This window comes from Podarcis tiliguerta (assembly GCF_965153285.1).
Source record: "Podarcis tiliguerta genome assembly, chromosome: 1".
NCBI lineage: Eukaryota > Metazoa > Chordata > Lepidosauria > Squamata > Lacertidae > Podarcis > Podarcis tiliguerta.
Genome location: NC_139534.1, coordinates 86,351,535 through 86,366,805, shown reverse-complemented (window position 1 = coordinate 86,366,805; position 15,271 = coordinate 86,351,535). Strand labels below are relative to the sequence as shown.

Sequence of the window (15,271 nt, the reverse complement as noted above, 5' to 3'; positions counted from 1 at the left end):
GTATGTACAGCACTTCAAGTACTCACAGGAATGCTCCTGTTCTTATACAAAAAGGCAAGTGTAGCTGTATGGTGGCTAACAGACTGAGCTACTTCTAAAATCGTCTCTGCCAGGAACCCACTAGATGGCCTAAGGCACCTAAACCTAAATTTCCCCCCTCCCTGATCTGCAGTACAGTGGTACCTCGGGTTAAGAACTTAATTTGTTCTGGAGGTCCGTTCTTAACCTGAAACAGTTCTTAACCTGAGGTACCACTTTAGCTAATGGGGCCTCCTGCTGCTGCCACATGATTTCTGTTCTCATCCTGAAGCAAAGTTCTTAACCCGAGGTACTATTTCTGGGTTGGCGGAGTCTGTAACCTGAAGCGTCTGTAACCTGAGGTACCACTGTATGTTGCTTTACCTTACAGTAGGAGTGGGGAACTGGTTCTGGCCCCTGTCTCCCTCCACCAGGCCAAGTTAACAGGTGGGCAGGGTTGCCCACATGGCTTCAAACAAAGCCATAAGGGCAAAGACATAGCCCTATGCAAGCATGTTGACCCTATGATCAGATGATCATTGGGGCTTACAAAGTGCTTTGCGAGTGCCTCCAGGTGGACAAAGCAAAAACCAGGGCAGAGAATGAGACTCTGTACTTTCCATCTGTGCTGCTTGTTTAAACCTCCAAGGTTTAAAGCCAGTTTGAATGAGCAGAGCAGCCTTGGAAAGGGCTTTCAAATAGCCTGAGTTGCATTTTGAAGTCTCACCAATCAGGGCTTCTAAGTGCCATATCGTGGGCAGGATGCTGCTTGCCACCCCCCTCCAACCTGCCATCTCTCCCCCTCCCCACCCATATGTGGTGCTGGTCAGGTGTGCATAGCCTTGCAGTCAAATAGTGATGCCTGGCCAGCCTGATTGGACCTGCAGGTCAGGATCACAGTTCATGCATGTGAAGCAATTTGACTACTTGAAAGTGCTGTATACAAATGTCAAGTGATATTTTCTTTTGGACGCATGGAGCAGCTTCTGTCATTGAAATGAATGGGAACAGCCACGTGTACACAAAGGGTGACCCCCCCCCCCAGTACCAGGACAATGAACGTCTGCATGCAATGAATTCAACAAAGCTGTGACTGCATGTAGCAACTGACAAAAACATGAACTTTATTATCTCTAGCTCCCCCCTCCAATGTGGCCCATTTTTATCCAGCCTTTTTGGCAGCAGGAGGCTTGGCAGCAATTAAATGCACAATACTTCAGAACAAAATTTAAAAGCCACTTACACAATTTATAAAGAGAGAGAGAGCAATGAGTGACGTCACTCAAGCAGCTTAACAGCATCAGTTCAGCTAATTGCATTTTCTCCTTCAGATCCCATAAAAACCAGCTGGCTATTAAAATTTCTTACAAAGGCTATTCCATGTGTGTGTGTGTAAATCCTGGTTAACATTACTGACGCCACAGCTCCCAGCTGTAATAACCAATGTAAGATTAGCGCTGTGAGTTTCTTTCTGCTGCTCTCTAAGATTTGAACTACATACATAATGTGAAAAAATATCCATAAGGATGCCAGATTTGGATGAGAGCCACAGTACAGGGTGAAAGGCCTAATCCTTTGCCTGTGCAAAAACACGTCGGGAGCCATGAAATTCACACAACACATGTAGGCTGTTTACACACTCCTGCTTATCCTGCATCCAGTACGCTCCCATCGCTAGTTTGGGACACAGTGTAAACACGACATTTCCCACAATCCATATATATCCTGTCATTTCTTACAAAATACTGTGTTTTGATGGATTTTCCCCAAGCCAGCTTCAATCCAAATTGAGGGTGGGAAAACAACCTAGATGCTTTTTAGGTTGGTAATGTGTACACAGAGCCACAGTTTTATTCTAATTCTGGTTTAAGGAAGTTGCAAGTTCAGTGCTAATAGGCAAGGTTTGCCGCAGCATGGCGTATAATTTTAATCCTCAGTGAAACGCCTGGTTGTCTAAGGCTTGCTTCGCTCAGATTACATTTGTCCCTCCCCAGTACTATCAACTTTCTAGTTTGATTTTTTGTGATAATAATAATAATAATAATAATAATTTCTAATGTATATAAAACAATGATAACAGATCTGTATGATTTGGGAGCAGAAAAGAGGAAGGCAGAACTGAAAGAACTGATTCAGTTACTGTGAAGTGGTGTACATATCATTTGGAAGGCTGAGAACCCAGTCCAACATTCCCAGGGGTAACTAGTGAATTACTCACAGAGCATTTGGAGAGTCTGTTAGAGAGCTAACTTTCTTTGACAGGTGTCTTGCTAAGAAGGGATTAATGGATGTAGCCAATAGACATATGCTGCTGCCTTTTGGATTCAGACATAAATTAAAGCGATGATATGCTGGACTGAATTTCAAGAGAAAGTATTAATTATTCTAAGCTTCCAAACAACCATGGTTACAATAAATGAGAATCTTTCTTAGTTATGGCAATGCTAACAAAAACTGGCATTCATTTGCAAATTGTTGCCAAAGTGGGAGCAAATAATGGAGCAATATTAATTGGAGATGTCAACCTTAAATGGCTGTGGAAGGTATGTGTGCATTGATCTATACAGCAGCCTGCAGGAGTTAGTCTTTATCTTGCCAATATTGTTTTGGGACACTGGCTCAGTTAACAGAACATTTTTGATGTTTGTCTATTACCAGTGGCCATCAGTTAGCAGTAGACGATTTAAGTCTTGCTCCTTTTTCTTCCTGAAGATACTGAGTGGTAGATCTTGAATACCTTTTCTATGACTTTCTGTAGACAAGCCTGGTCCTCCTCAGAATGTAAAGATTGTGGATGTGTGGGGATTCAATGTTGCGCTGGAATGGAAACCACCCCAGGATGATGGCAATGCTCCAATCACAGGATACACTGTCCAGAAGGCTGACAAAAAAACAATGGTAAGGGTAATGGGCTGAATGAGTGTATGAATCCACCCTAAAGTATGTACAGTGAAACCGTAATACCTTGAGTCTTAGCTCATGACTCAAAATCATGTCAGCAGGAGAATGGTGCTTTTAGGCAATTGCACTCCATACAAGTGGCTAGCTTGGAGCTGCACAAAATATAGAAGCGGGGCATAATTGAGAAGCCACACTTGGACTATTTATCCATGATAAATTACAAGATTCGTTGTTGTTTAGTAGTCTTAGTCATGTTCTATTCTCCGTGACCCCATGAACCAGAGCATGCCTTGGAAACTCACTTTCTTCTCAAAGCTTCTCCTTTTTATGTCCATGGAGTTTTCTTGGCAAAATACTGGCGTGGTTTGCCAGTTCCTTCTCCAATTACAAGATAGGCAAAAGCAAAAATGTAAGATGTGAGAAACTCCCTCGGTTCCTATTTATGACTTTAACATCTATGACTGGAGGTCTTTTGCACTGCTGAGAAAACACAAACATACTCAGTGGCAGTCACTGGATTTATTAGAAATTATTTCTGACACAGTGGTTGCCAGAATTCTGGGTTGCCAGTCAGACTGATGGGGAAATCCCGCTATTTCCACTATCCCCCCAGCTGCACCCCAGTATTTCACCTGCCTGTGTTGAACATGTTTTGGTGATTCTACATAATGTTCCAAAAATCCAGACTGTGACCTTCACAAGATCTGATTTTCTGACAATGGATTATTTCATTTCAGGAATGGTATACGGTTTTTGAGCACTATCGGCGCACTAATTGTGTAGCATCAGATTTGATCATGGGAAATGAGTACTATTTCCGGGTCTTCAGTGAAAATCTCTATGGGCTGAGTGAAAATGCTGCCAACACCAAAAATTCTGCCTACATTAAAAAAACAGGTAACAGAGAGTACCTGAATTGACGTTTTCAGGAAGGGGATCTGAAGAACTAAAGCAAATTATACTGGTTGCAAAGCTATCAAGTTCTCTGGGCCTTATTGGTAAATTAAAAATCAAGAAGTGGTTGAGTCACAGGACTCAATTTGAAACTGATTTTCAAATGAAAATATGTATCTTGTTCCTAAGATTGGCCCTTGACTGGAAAAGTGGCCAGTGTAGTAAGATTTCTAGGAAATTAGAAGTGGATTTGGTTCTGGGTAAATTGTAGAAAGCATTTTTAAAGATAACATTATCATGCACATTATCAAGTCTTGCTCAGAAAGAATCAACTTGCACATTGTGGCGGGGGGAAAAAATTCACATAGTGCATAGTTGAACTGTAGGATTCACTACCATAAGCTTAAAGTTGGTTTTGAAACTACCAACTTAAAGACTGTTTTAATGAACTTAAATGTGCACTGCCTGGAGAGAAAGGCACTGGTCCTGTTATGTTTCTTGTGCAAATAAAGTTCATTTCAGATGGGAAAAAAGACAGTTAGATAAATTCATAGTGGATAAGGCTATCAATAGCTACTAGTCATGATAGCTATACTCAAGCCCTAAGTTCAGAAGCTTCATGCTTCTGTATACAAGTCATTGGTAAATAACAGTAGGAAAGAGCTATTGTGCTCAAGGATGATGGGAGACCCATCCCTCCTTTGGGTAGCACTATTAGCTAGTTGTTCCTATGACGACATGGTCAATTCTTTGGTAATGCAGATAGGTTGCTTAATTGACTTGGCCATGGCCATTATCTTAACAAAGGACTTATCCACACTGCCTCTTGTGCTGCTGCTTCTCCTCCAACCCCTCACAAGGAAAACTGCTCTTTAGCACTCATTCAGAGCAAATGGCAATTCAGGGCTTATTCGGATTGAAATTTGCTCCGATTTACAGCTAAGAGCTGGTTTTCCGTGGGGAAAGAGTAGGGTAATGGGGAAACTGTTTAGACCTGTGCTTTTAGACATGAGACAAGTGGACAAGATGCTTGATATGTGTTGAAATAATACAGGTTTCTTGGAAGGTAGTTTTCAAAAGCGGTGGTATTTGATGATTAGCACACCATTGTATTTGGTCTTTGATAGCTGACATGGAATGGAACTTTTTGTTCTTAAATTATTTGATAAGTAACATGCAATAACCATTAGTATTTGATAGTTGCCTGCCAAACTCACAGCAATCAACAAATGCAAACAAGGCTAAAACATTCCAATTCATAATCTGTAACGCAAGGTAGAATTTGGACTTGAAATTTATCATTCATAAATATAGATGGCAGAATTTCAAAAAATTCCAAAGCTTATTATAACATGATGTGGGAGGAATGTGTGAAAGCACAATGTGGGAAGAGTAACAGCTAGTTCCGAACCTTCTGTCACACCAAGGAGACCTTAAAGAAGTGTGATTCTGAATGGCTAGAGCCAACAGGGGGTAGGAATCGGATGAGACCCTGCCCTATTGATGCTCCAAATGCTAGATGTAAATGGCCAGCATTCATTCCTACAGGGAAAATGAGAAGAGAGCCAGCATCAAGGAGTAGGACAGGGGAAGTGAGTGAGTGCTGCAGAGAGGTATAAGGTGGGGGGGGGCAGAGGAATTTAGGAGTGGAGAGTGCTGGAGTCTCCTGCCCTCTTGCTTTTTCAGCTAGGAGGGCAGGAGACCTGGAATGAAGGGGGATGCAGTGATAGAAGATGGAAAGGGGAAATGCTCTGGAGCTCCCAACCCATTCATATTAGGTTCTCCTACTCATGTGCTAAATAAAGGCTGCTGCCTTGCTGATATATCAAGAGAGAAAAGTAGAACACCTTAGAAGACGTTTCTTCTCTTAAAAAAAAAAAATCTGAAGGACAGGCAAAAGATATCATCCTGGTTCTTAATATTTCAGTACAATTTCAGCTGCCAGTTTTAAAATTATGTTAAATCATGGGCAAGATTAAAAGAAGTGTGCGTCTGACTTTGTTTCTACCCACCCTAAACTACAGGCACAGATTATAAACCCCCCAACTACAAAGAACATGATTTCTCTGAAGCACCAAAATTCACTCACCCTCTTCCAGATCGCTCCGTGATCTCTGGGTACAATGCTACGCTCAGCTGTGCTGTAAGAGGAAGCCCAAAGGTACACACACCTCTTTTCTCAATATGCAGTTAAGTGAGCGAGGGGAACATTGGTACCCTTAGTGAGCAAATAATGCCATTCTTCCAGTTGACTTGGCTGAATAAATTATATGGCTTTTGAAGCTGCGGGGGGGGGGGGGGCTTACAGGCAGGTGGACCAGAAATGGGGTGGGAGGGGGTGAGGAGAGCTGCTAAATAGCAGGGAGATCTAGAAAGAGAGCAGGTGAAATACTCTTAACTGCAGTGAGCCTATATGCTGATATTGCAAGATTTCAGGACCAGAAGTCAGCCTAGACATTAATTAATATTAGCAGCAGCAGCTGCTGCTACTATAATCCACCCTTCACTATCAGGTGCCAGGCCAGGCTACAACATTACATGTCTAGGAAGAGCAGAGAGCCTGCACACCTTGTGTGGAGAGCAGCAGGAAAAGAACATGGGGTGGAATTGGAGTGGACTGCAGGAACAGTACTGACGCATAATAGCAAGTGGTTGGATACAGCCAATGAAGACGTCCTGTGGCATCTGTTGACTGAAGAGGGCTAATAGGAAGAGGACTTTCATGCTAATAATGGACTCCCCTCCCCTTTTTGAGGCATTGGTGGGCCTGAACCACCTCCTCAGCAGATCCCCAGGTCTTCTTCAGCTGCACGTTTCAGTAATTTTTACTTTGCAAGGTATTCCTTGGAACAAAGCTGCTCAGATGAAACATTTGTCTCTTACAAGGTTCAAAGAAATGTAGGTATTCCAGTGGTTAAAAATAAACTCTCTCAGTTGGTGGTACCCCTCACCCCATGCTTCATCTTTTCTTTTCCTATTATCATATACTTAGCCAAAAATCTTCTGGTTCAAAAACAAAGTGGACCTTTCTGGAGATGCCAAATACCGCATGTTTAGTAAGCACGGAGTGTTGACTTTGGAAATCCGGAAGCCCAGCCCATTTGATGGAGGCCTCTACACTTGCAAGGCTGTGAATGAATGCGGTGAAGCTGAAATAGAGTGCCGGCTGGATGTCAGAGGTAATGAGGAGGATGCCACACGCTCAGTACTCCAAGCTTAAGCAAAAAAAGTTTCTCCAACATTTGAGAGGTCCCTTTAAACAACAATAGCTAACTAGTGGGGTTCCTTTGGGGTCAAAAGACAGCTTCAATGTTTCTTCCATGACTCGGGTAGGAATGAAGCTGTTTCATAAGAGTGGATGTTGAGCACAACCTATGCAGAGTTGACTGGATTAGATGCTTCCTTGCAGTTTATTAGTCTGTCTTGGAGCCAGGTAGGTATATTACTCATTGTAGAACTTTGCTTACATAGCTTTCAGCATTGTTTCATAGGAGCTTTCCTCTGCAAATTCCAATCCACAGTAGGGGGTTGTAGCAACCAGTAACATGCAGAGAACAAAGCTGTGGGCGGTGCTCTCAAAATGTATACGGGGCTATGTCTATTTTCTGTGCATAGCAGGCTACATGGATATGTATTGTGTGCATCTTCATTTGCACTAAAGGGTTGAGGAAGACAGTATTCAATTATGCTGACCCCACTCCATTCACATATTATATAGGCCACCTTACCTGTATCCAGTGACATCCCATACTGCACAAGCAAGTCAACTGCTGGATAAAGATGACTGTGTCAGGATAAAACATGATGGGTAGTGGAGAGTACAGTACTTTACCCACACACAAGGTAGAAGGTCTTCCCATATCTGGAGGAGCTGTTGGCTGTCCCCCAGATTACAGAGGCCTAGCTGGCCTCAGCTAGGCTACAGCATTTAATATCACCAGTCCCATGCTGTGGAACCCTCTCCCAGCAGAGATTCAGCATGCACCCTTGCTTTTGACTTCCCAGCATCTCTTGAATACCTTTATTCATGAGCATAGCCAGGATTTTTGTTGGGGGAGCAGAAACTCAGATTTGTATTGATTTTGATTCATTTAGGGGGGGCAGCTCCCCCCCCCACTATGCCCATGCCTTTCTTAGCAGGGGTTCAATTAACTATTCACCTTAATATTTTATATATATATTGTTTTTTTAATGGTGTTTTGTATTTTGTTGCTGCAACCTGCCTTGATACTTTATAATATGGCAGTATGGAAATTCTGCTTATAAAAACAGAGACTGTTACTGTGCTGTAACAGTTTTACCTAGCTAAATCCAACATTATGAGAAATGCAGTTACAGTAGTGAGTGAGCAGCACACTGTGCTCACAGTCCTCTGGATCAGGGACACTCAAGTTAGTAGTCATTGTTAAGAAGAAAATACACTTCGTCTGGTTGCAGCATTGTCAGTTAGTATTTCTCTTTTTACCTTCTGCAGTTCCACAGTAGAATTCTGAACTAATGGCTGTCATCGAGTCCAGATGTGGAGGCAAGTAATTCTGTAGCAATCAGATGCTTCTGAAGCAGGTGGTTTAGCAGCAAAGGGATGGAGATTGAGAGAGACAAAAGACCAGACACAAAACCTTCTACTCATTTACAAATTCTGGCTTCTGGCTCCCAGAAACACAAGCTGTACTAGCCCTATGCTTCCTGTAGGGCTCACTCTCAGGAAAGTTAGAATATGCCTACAGATGCCGTCCAATGAGGTAGAAGACTAGACTGTACTAATTCAGAGTACATGTAAGGCACGTTTTTAATATCCCCCTATACCAAAAAACAAACAAACAAAAGCTACATCTCTCTGCAAATAGAAAATCCATACAGAAGGGACAGGGCCCTGATGTGTTAGTTTACAGGGAGCTTTTTATGTGGAATAGTATTCAAGAATGGCATTCCCCACTTGCAGTCTGAAATGGCACCACTCTCTCCACTATTTCATTCTACTTTCCATGTAGACTACGCTTTGCAGTAGTCTAATTTATTAGCTAATTTGTTAGCTAAATGAAAACGTAGGAGTCATGGTATCTATAGTAAAAAAAAAAGAAGGGAAGTATTAATTCACTGTTGAAACATCATACATGCTTGCTTGCAGCACTAAATCCTTCATTCTGTCTTTCAGCTCATACTGGGAATGGAACATAGCAGAAATGCAGAAAATAAGTGAATAAAAGACAACCTGAGATTATCTAAGTAACTATTCGTTTTTCAGTGTCTCATTTGTTAAGTGTGCAATGGGGAAAAGAGAATATATTGTTGCCAAGCAAAACCAGGCAAACCTTGCAACGCAAAATTCTTAATTCTGCTTAGTCAAAAAATTCTCAACATCACATGTGCACATGGAATGCACCAGCACATCCTTCTCCATTAATCCCAAATGGAGGAGCCCTAGCACACACACTTTGTGCACACAGCTTTGAGTTTAGGGAGACACTCTTGTGGATAAGGCAGCACTTTGCAAGGAGCCTCCTCCAGGATCGTCACTTATTCAGCAACAACTGAATACCAGTGGTAGTAGAAGCATCAGCATCCTCAAAAGCACCACACTTAATGTCTGAATTAAAAGACTGAAATAATCAGTACCCTTGATTTCCACTCACAATCCCTTTTTGAGAGTTTCTGGTTGTGTTGTCATGCAGGTTAATTTTTTCTTTGGTAGCATAATATGCCAAACATAATTGTATCATTACCTATTGTTATTCATTTAAGTTAAGCATTATAGTTTAATACAGTGAAACAAATAAAATCCAGTGGTTTCTTTCTGAAAGTCTCCTGCTTCACTCAAGCTTCCATTCTAGAGTTCTTTTCACTAACTGTCAATGTTCTGATAAAAAAATTTGGTTTCAATATACAAAATGCAAAACAAGAAAGCGGCAGTCAGAGGAGCAACTCTGTGCAACACAGGATTGAGTAGATCCCTCCCTTGCACTAAAGGCACAGGAAAATCTGCACTGTTACAGTAGCTTATTTTCCTCATTCTATAACAATGAGAAATAGATGTAGCATGACAAATATTAAAACAAGAGCTTTTGGTGATATAGGTGTGTATCCAGCTATACCTCATTAGTTTCTACCAGAGTACCGGTAAATCATAACATTGCAACAAAAGGTTGCAATTCAACATAGGCCTCATTAGTAGAATGCTGTTCAATCAGAGCAAGAATTTCCATTTGTACGATGGGACTTTCTGTCCTCCTCCTCCTCTGCTCCAGAGGGTTTGGGGAACCCAACCAAAACAGACTGGGGGGAGTATATGGAGGAGGAGAACATTCCATTGAGCAAGCAGAAACCTTGTGCTGATAAAACATTCACCTTTGTGCTTATATTATACATTATTTATTCTAATTTAGGTCAATAACCCTTCATGTAAGTTGTACGAATGGTCTTGACTGATTACATTCATATAAAATTTATATTGCAAGACGCCACCTTCCCAGGGTATCTTTTTAGAGATTATGAAGGTAAAAGTTTTTCTTCAGTGTTGTTACATTTTTAACTACAAAAAGTTATGGAAAGGAATGCAAATCTACTTATTACTTTAGCATCTAACCTATGATTCCCGCCTCCCCCCTTTGATTTGTTACTCAGCTCTTCAATGCCAAGGATTCTCAGAGCAATTTAAAATAGAATTTGAAAATATAATAAAACCAATTGAACAGCGCAGCCTCAGCACAAACAGTAAAAGTTAGCATTAAACCAACAAATCTAAAATGCCTGCGAAAATAAAAAGGTTTCCAGGCAAGACTAACTACTCACTACGAGAAATAAGGTTACAGGGAACCAGGCAGAAGGCCTTCTCAGTAGCGGCACCCGCTCTGTGGAACGCCCTCCCATCAAGGAAATAAACAACTATCTGACTTTCAGAAGACATCTGAAGACAGCCTTGTTTAGCGAAGATTTTAATGGGCGGGGTATAAATAATAAAATTATTATTATTATTACGTATTTGGTGGGAATTCCAAAATCTGGGACATCACCACAAAGTAAACCCTATCTACTCACAACTTGTCTCATTTTTGAGACGGGGACCTGAGTAAGGAAGGACCTCTGAGGCTCCACTGGTGCAACACAGACAGAATCAGCCCCTATTTTATGGGCATTATATATGCCATTAAATAAGTCATGGCACTATGGAATTGGGAGTGTATGTGATACCAACATGGAGACATTGTTACTAGGTAGGTGGGCAAAGCCTATTGCATTAAACAGCCCCTGCAGATGCCTAATGGGAAAGTACAGAAAACTCATCCTTGGCCAGTTCTCTTTTGTACCCACACAGTTGTAGGTGTAGCATGTTGCATAACTCAAAGGACCTGTGAGAAACTCCTCTAGGTTTATTTTTTCTCCTCTCCTCTTTGGCTGGTGTTAGTGATGCCTACAAAATGTTGATATACAGACAACCGCTCTTGGAAGAACTCAAAAGCTTTTTCTCGGCTCGGCACTTAACATGCCATTTTGCTGTGGCCATAGCACAGTGATAAGGCAATCATTTTGCATCTCAGCCAATTCCTGCACCAGTTTTAGCTCACTTTACATGCACAAGCGAAATAGCCATTGGTTAACAACTTCCTTACATGGACACTCTTTAAACAACTGTACAGGGAAGCTGCTGTATTACCCTAACCAAATGTTGCACTTCTGTTTCTTAAATACATAATCACTTAAACCAAAAGAATTGTAAAAAAATATATTAATTACAACTGATAAAGTTTTATATAGCCCTAGGAACATTTTTAACAAACACATAAGCCTTTCAATTGTAGAATTGGATAGCTAATTATTTACAATCATTGTCATTTGGATGATGGAAGGGAAACTTTGAGGCATACCAGTTCATTCATATTATGTAGATAGATTGGTTAGATAATCTCCAGGATCCATAAAGCATTTTAAATACCATATAATAATTTTAATAATAATAATTTATGAAGTGGCTTAGTCATGCTGGCCACATGACCCAGAAACTGTCTGCAGACAAACGGCGGTTCCCTCTGCCTATAGAGCGAGATGAGCGCGCAACCCCAGAGTCGACCACAACTGGACCTAATGATCAGGGGTACCTTTACCTTTACCTTACTCCGCCCATCTGGCTGGGTTTCCCCAGCCACTCATATATACACAAAGGGCTAAGAATTTTATCGAGGGGAAATTTAGCTGCTCTACTCAACTGTGAACAAAAAAAATCAGGGCTGTTGAACACTTATAAAAACAAGATGCGAAGTATATATTACATGGAGGATAAGGAATGGCCTCTCTTCTCCCCAGTTTAAATCTTTTCCCCACTCCAAGCTATTGTTAGTGCCACTAACATAGTCACCAAACAAGTGAGATAATCCCTTTTATTACAACCCACGAATATTAAAATACAGCTTTTGCAAGCTAATGAACATGAGTAGGCAAACTAAGGCCCGGGAGCTGGATCCAGCCCAATCGCCTTCTAAATCTGGCCTGTGGATGGTCCAGGAATCAGCCTGTTTTTACATGAGTAGAATGTGTCCTTTTATTTAAAATGCATCTCTGGGTTATCTGTGGGGCATAGGAATTCGTTCACCCCCCCCCCAAAAAAAAACATAGTCCGCCCCCCCCACAAGGTCTGAGGGACAGTGGACCGGCGGCCCCCTGCAGAAAAAGTTTGCTGACCCCTGATACTGAGTAACAGAACCTTCTCAGGGTAGGCGTATGTTCAGGAAATGGGGGGAAATAGATATTTCTGAAGCTAGATGTGCTCCAGCCTGGTTTACCCTTGGCTGTAGATTATTTTTCCCCACTCCTGAAACTGAAGAAAATACTAACAGACTTCATTATGTTAAGTTCTGGACACTTTTTGAACCACCAAACAGTGCCCTGTACCTATATTTCGATTTAGACTAAACTAATACTACTTTTCAACAGTAGTTGATGACCCAAAGTGGTCTTCAACCAGCAACTTTGTCATCAAAGTGCATAACAATTTGTTATAAAATGTATCAATAAACTCAAATAAGACAACAATTCAAAAAGGTCAACATTACAGTGAAATAGTCTAGACATGCAATAAGTAGGAGGGCTTCTCCACTTGCCTCTAACCCAGGAGTTGGAGCTGCACAGTTCTATCCAATATTTATCATCTATACAGGAACCAAAGGGTGTTTATTGTGGTATCAGTGCTCCTCTGGCATGCAATGTTTTTTTTGTAACACCCCCCCCCCCATCATTCACATGACTTTGTTGGCATAAAAAAATGCCAGCCCTTATTTTCCCTATTTAATCTGAATTTTCCAGGGAAAATCCAGTAAATTTTTTTTTAAGCAACCCATTCGTATTCAATGACCTTTTTGCAGATTAAAGCCCAGCCTGGAAGCACCCTTTATCTCCTGAATCAAGCCTTCAAACTGGTAATGCCCCCCCCCCCTTTTTCAAATGTGAGAAGAGAACAGAGAAGAAAATGACAATATTATTTAGAGGCAAGGGCTTTGTTTTGAATGCCACAATTCTGAGGTCTGTAATGTACCTGGACCAAGAGTGTATTGCTTTTACACGATTCAGCTTTCAAAATACATTGCAGAGTTTCAAGTCACACAAAGGCTCTGAAACAAAGTATAAAGGAATGTGTATTCCTTTTATTTATTTCTAAATAGTTCTCACACATCCTGAACACAGTTTTTTTCCTCCTTATGGTTTGTATATTTTTTTGAAACGGAACCAATCTTCCATTACTGCTTTATCCCTGCAGCCTTGTTGTAAACTGAAACCCTGGTTAGCTGGTTTGACTGTAATTGGATTAAGGCTAAAATCTTAATCTTTCTCAGAACATATCACACTGCCCCCATCTGCTTCTTTCTACCAGCATGACTTTTTAAAAAGTCTGCAGACAAGAAGGGCCAGACTAACGCTCTACCTTGCACAGAAGCATCTCTCATTCCTCCTTTTTGCTTTTATGTACTTTTCTTGAACATTCAGCCTGAGGAAGAGTTTTGTTGCCAAAACTCACAAGTCATTTCTAGCAGGCATCATCTCACTTGTTTTGCAACTTGTTATGCAATACCAACATGGACTCCATTTTATGTTTCTTAGAGGAAACCCAGATGCATTTAAGCCCTACTGATATAGTTGAAGTGCCACTCAAAGCAGAGACATCTATTTTAGGACAGCAAAGCAGTCGAGTAAGTGGATCCTATTTCTGAAGACCATACATTGTGTGACATAAGGACCACATCCTAAAATGGCTTGAAGTGGTGAAAGATTGAAAGTGCTAACTATTGCAGCCTCCATCTGTTATCCCTGAGCTTGAACTGGCATGCCCAAGCTAAGAGGCGGACAATAGAGAAAGTCTTAAAATAACCCTTACTTAAGATACTCAGCCAGCAAATAACCAACAAACCTTACTGAGAATAATGTACCTCAGGAGGTTAGGAAGGGAAATAGAGAAATGTAACAGTCCAAAGAAAAAGAGCAAGCCAGAAAGCAGCTTTCCTTTCCTATGATCAAAGACAGCCAGAGATTCACAACAATACAATTCAGAACATGGCCATAAGTTTTAAGTACTGCCCTCCTTTGTGGGTACCCTGTTTTGAAGAGAATGGGATAGAATCCAGACAAAATATGGAGGATCTGCAGCCTTGTTGCTGCTAGAACATCCATTCCAAAATCCCAGAAGACCTAGAATGACATATTCTGTATAATTTTCAGATAAAAGAGCAACATTTCAGGGGAAATAGTATTTTTTTTTTAGGAGAAGGTCAAACTAACAACTAACTGCTAGTACTGTACTATTTAATTCACAATAGACCAAAACTAGAATCTGAAACAAAATTCTGCTTCATAGCTATCTCAAGTTTTATTGTAAGAAAAATCAAGCTTGCAACCTTCACAGTTATAGATAAAAAAATGTTTGAAAGTATGTAGAGAGAGTTAACTCCAAAGCAGCAGCAATATCTCAACTTCCTACAGAGACTCTCTTTATGTATGCTATGGTTTTTATTCCCTGAATCCATCTTTATAATTCATGGGTGAAGCCAGCAGGGGAGGCATCAGTAAAACTCTATAAAAATCAATACAAATCTGAAGTTCTCGCTCTCTCTCTCTGAAGCTCCCAAACTGCCAATGGAATACATAATACAAACTGTTACAGAAAATTAAAAATTATGCAAAATTATGTTGAGAGTATCATATGGAATGTACGCAGGTATAAAATATTTGCCAGCTTTGCCTATATTGTTAGCTATTGAATTAACAATGAAATCATTTCATATGACTGATTTCTCTCAAGCCTATTTATTCTTCCCACTTGTGCAAGGAGAGTGCTCTTGTAGCTAGATAATGAGATCTATTAGTATATAAACATATAGGGCCTCCTCAGTCACATGTTTTGGCTTTATTTGAAACTTAAATCACTAAATTTTAAACAGTAAGCAAAACGAAAGCAGTTCAAACCACGAGAGTCAAG

General features: G+C 40.8%; 1 protein-coding gene across 3 annotated transcripts in view; it reads left to right on the top strand.

Annotated features, from left to right (window-relative positions):
• Positions 1–9,043, top strand: part of MYBPC3 (myosin binding protein C3) — a 66,997-nt gene extending 57,954 nt beyond the window's left edge. For 2 of the 3 annotated variants that reach the window (XM_083456640.1, XM_083456638.1), the window contains exons 28-33: positions 2,777–2,916; positions 3,657–3,816; positions 5,838–5,974; positions 6,806–6,992; positions 8,288–8,342; positions 8,969–9,043. In XM_083456640.1, coding sequence (XP_083312766.1) covers positions 2,777–2,916; positions 3,657–3,816; positions 5,838–5,974; positions 6,806–6,992; positions 8,288–8,298 — 635 coding nt within the window. In that variant the 3' untranslated portion in view covers positions 8,299–8,342; positions 8,969–9,043. Of the gene's footprint in view, positions 1–2,776; positions 2,917–3,656; positions 3,817–5,837; positions 5,975–6,805; positions 6,993–8,287 lie in introns of all 3 variants that reach the window. The other variant, XM_083456639.1, reaches the window with a different exon arrangement.
• The last annotated feature ends 6,228 nt before the right edge of the window (positions 9,044–15,271 follow it).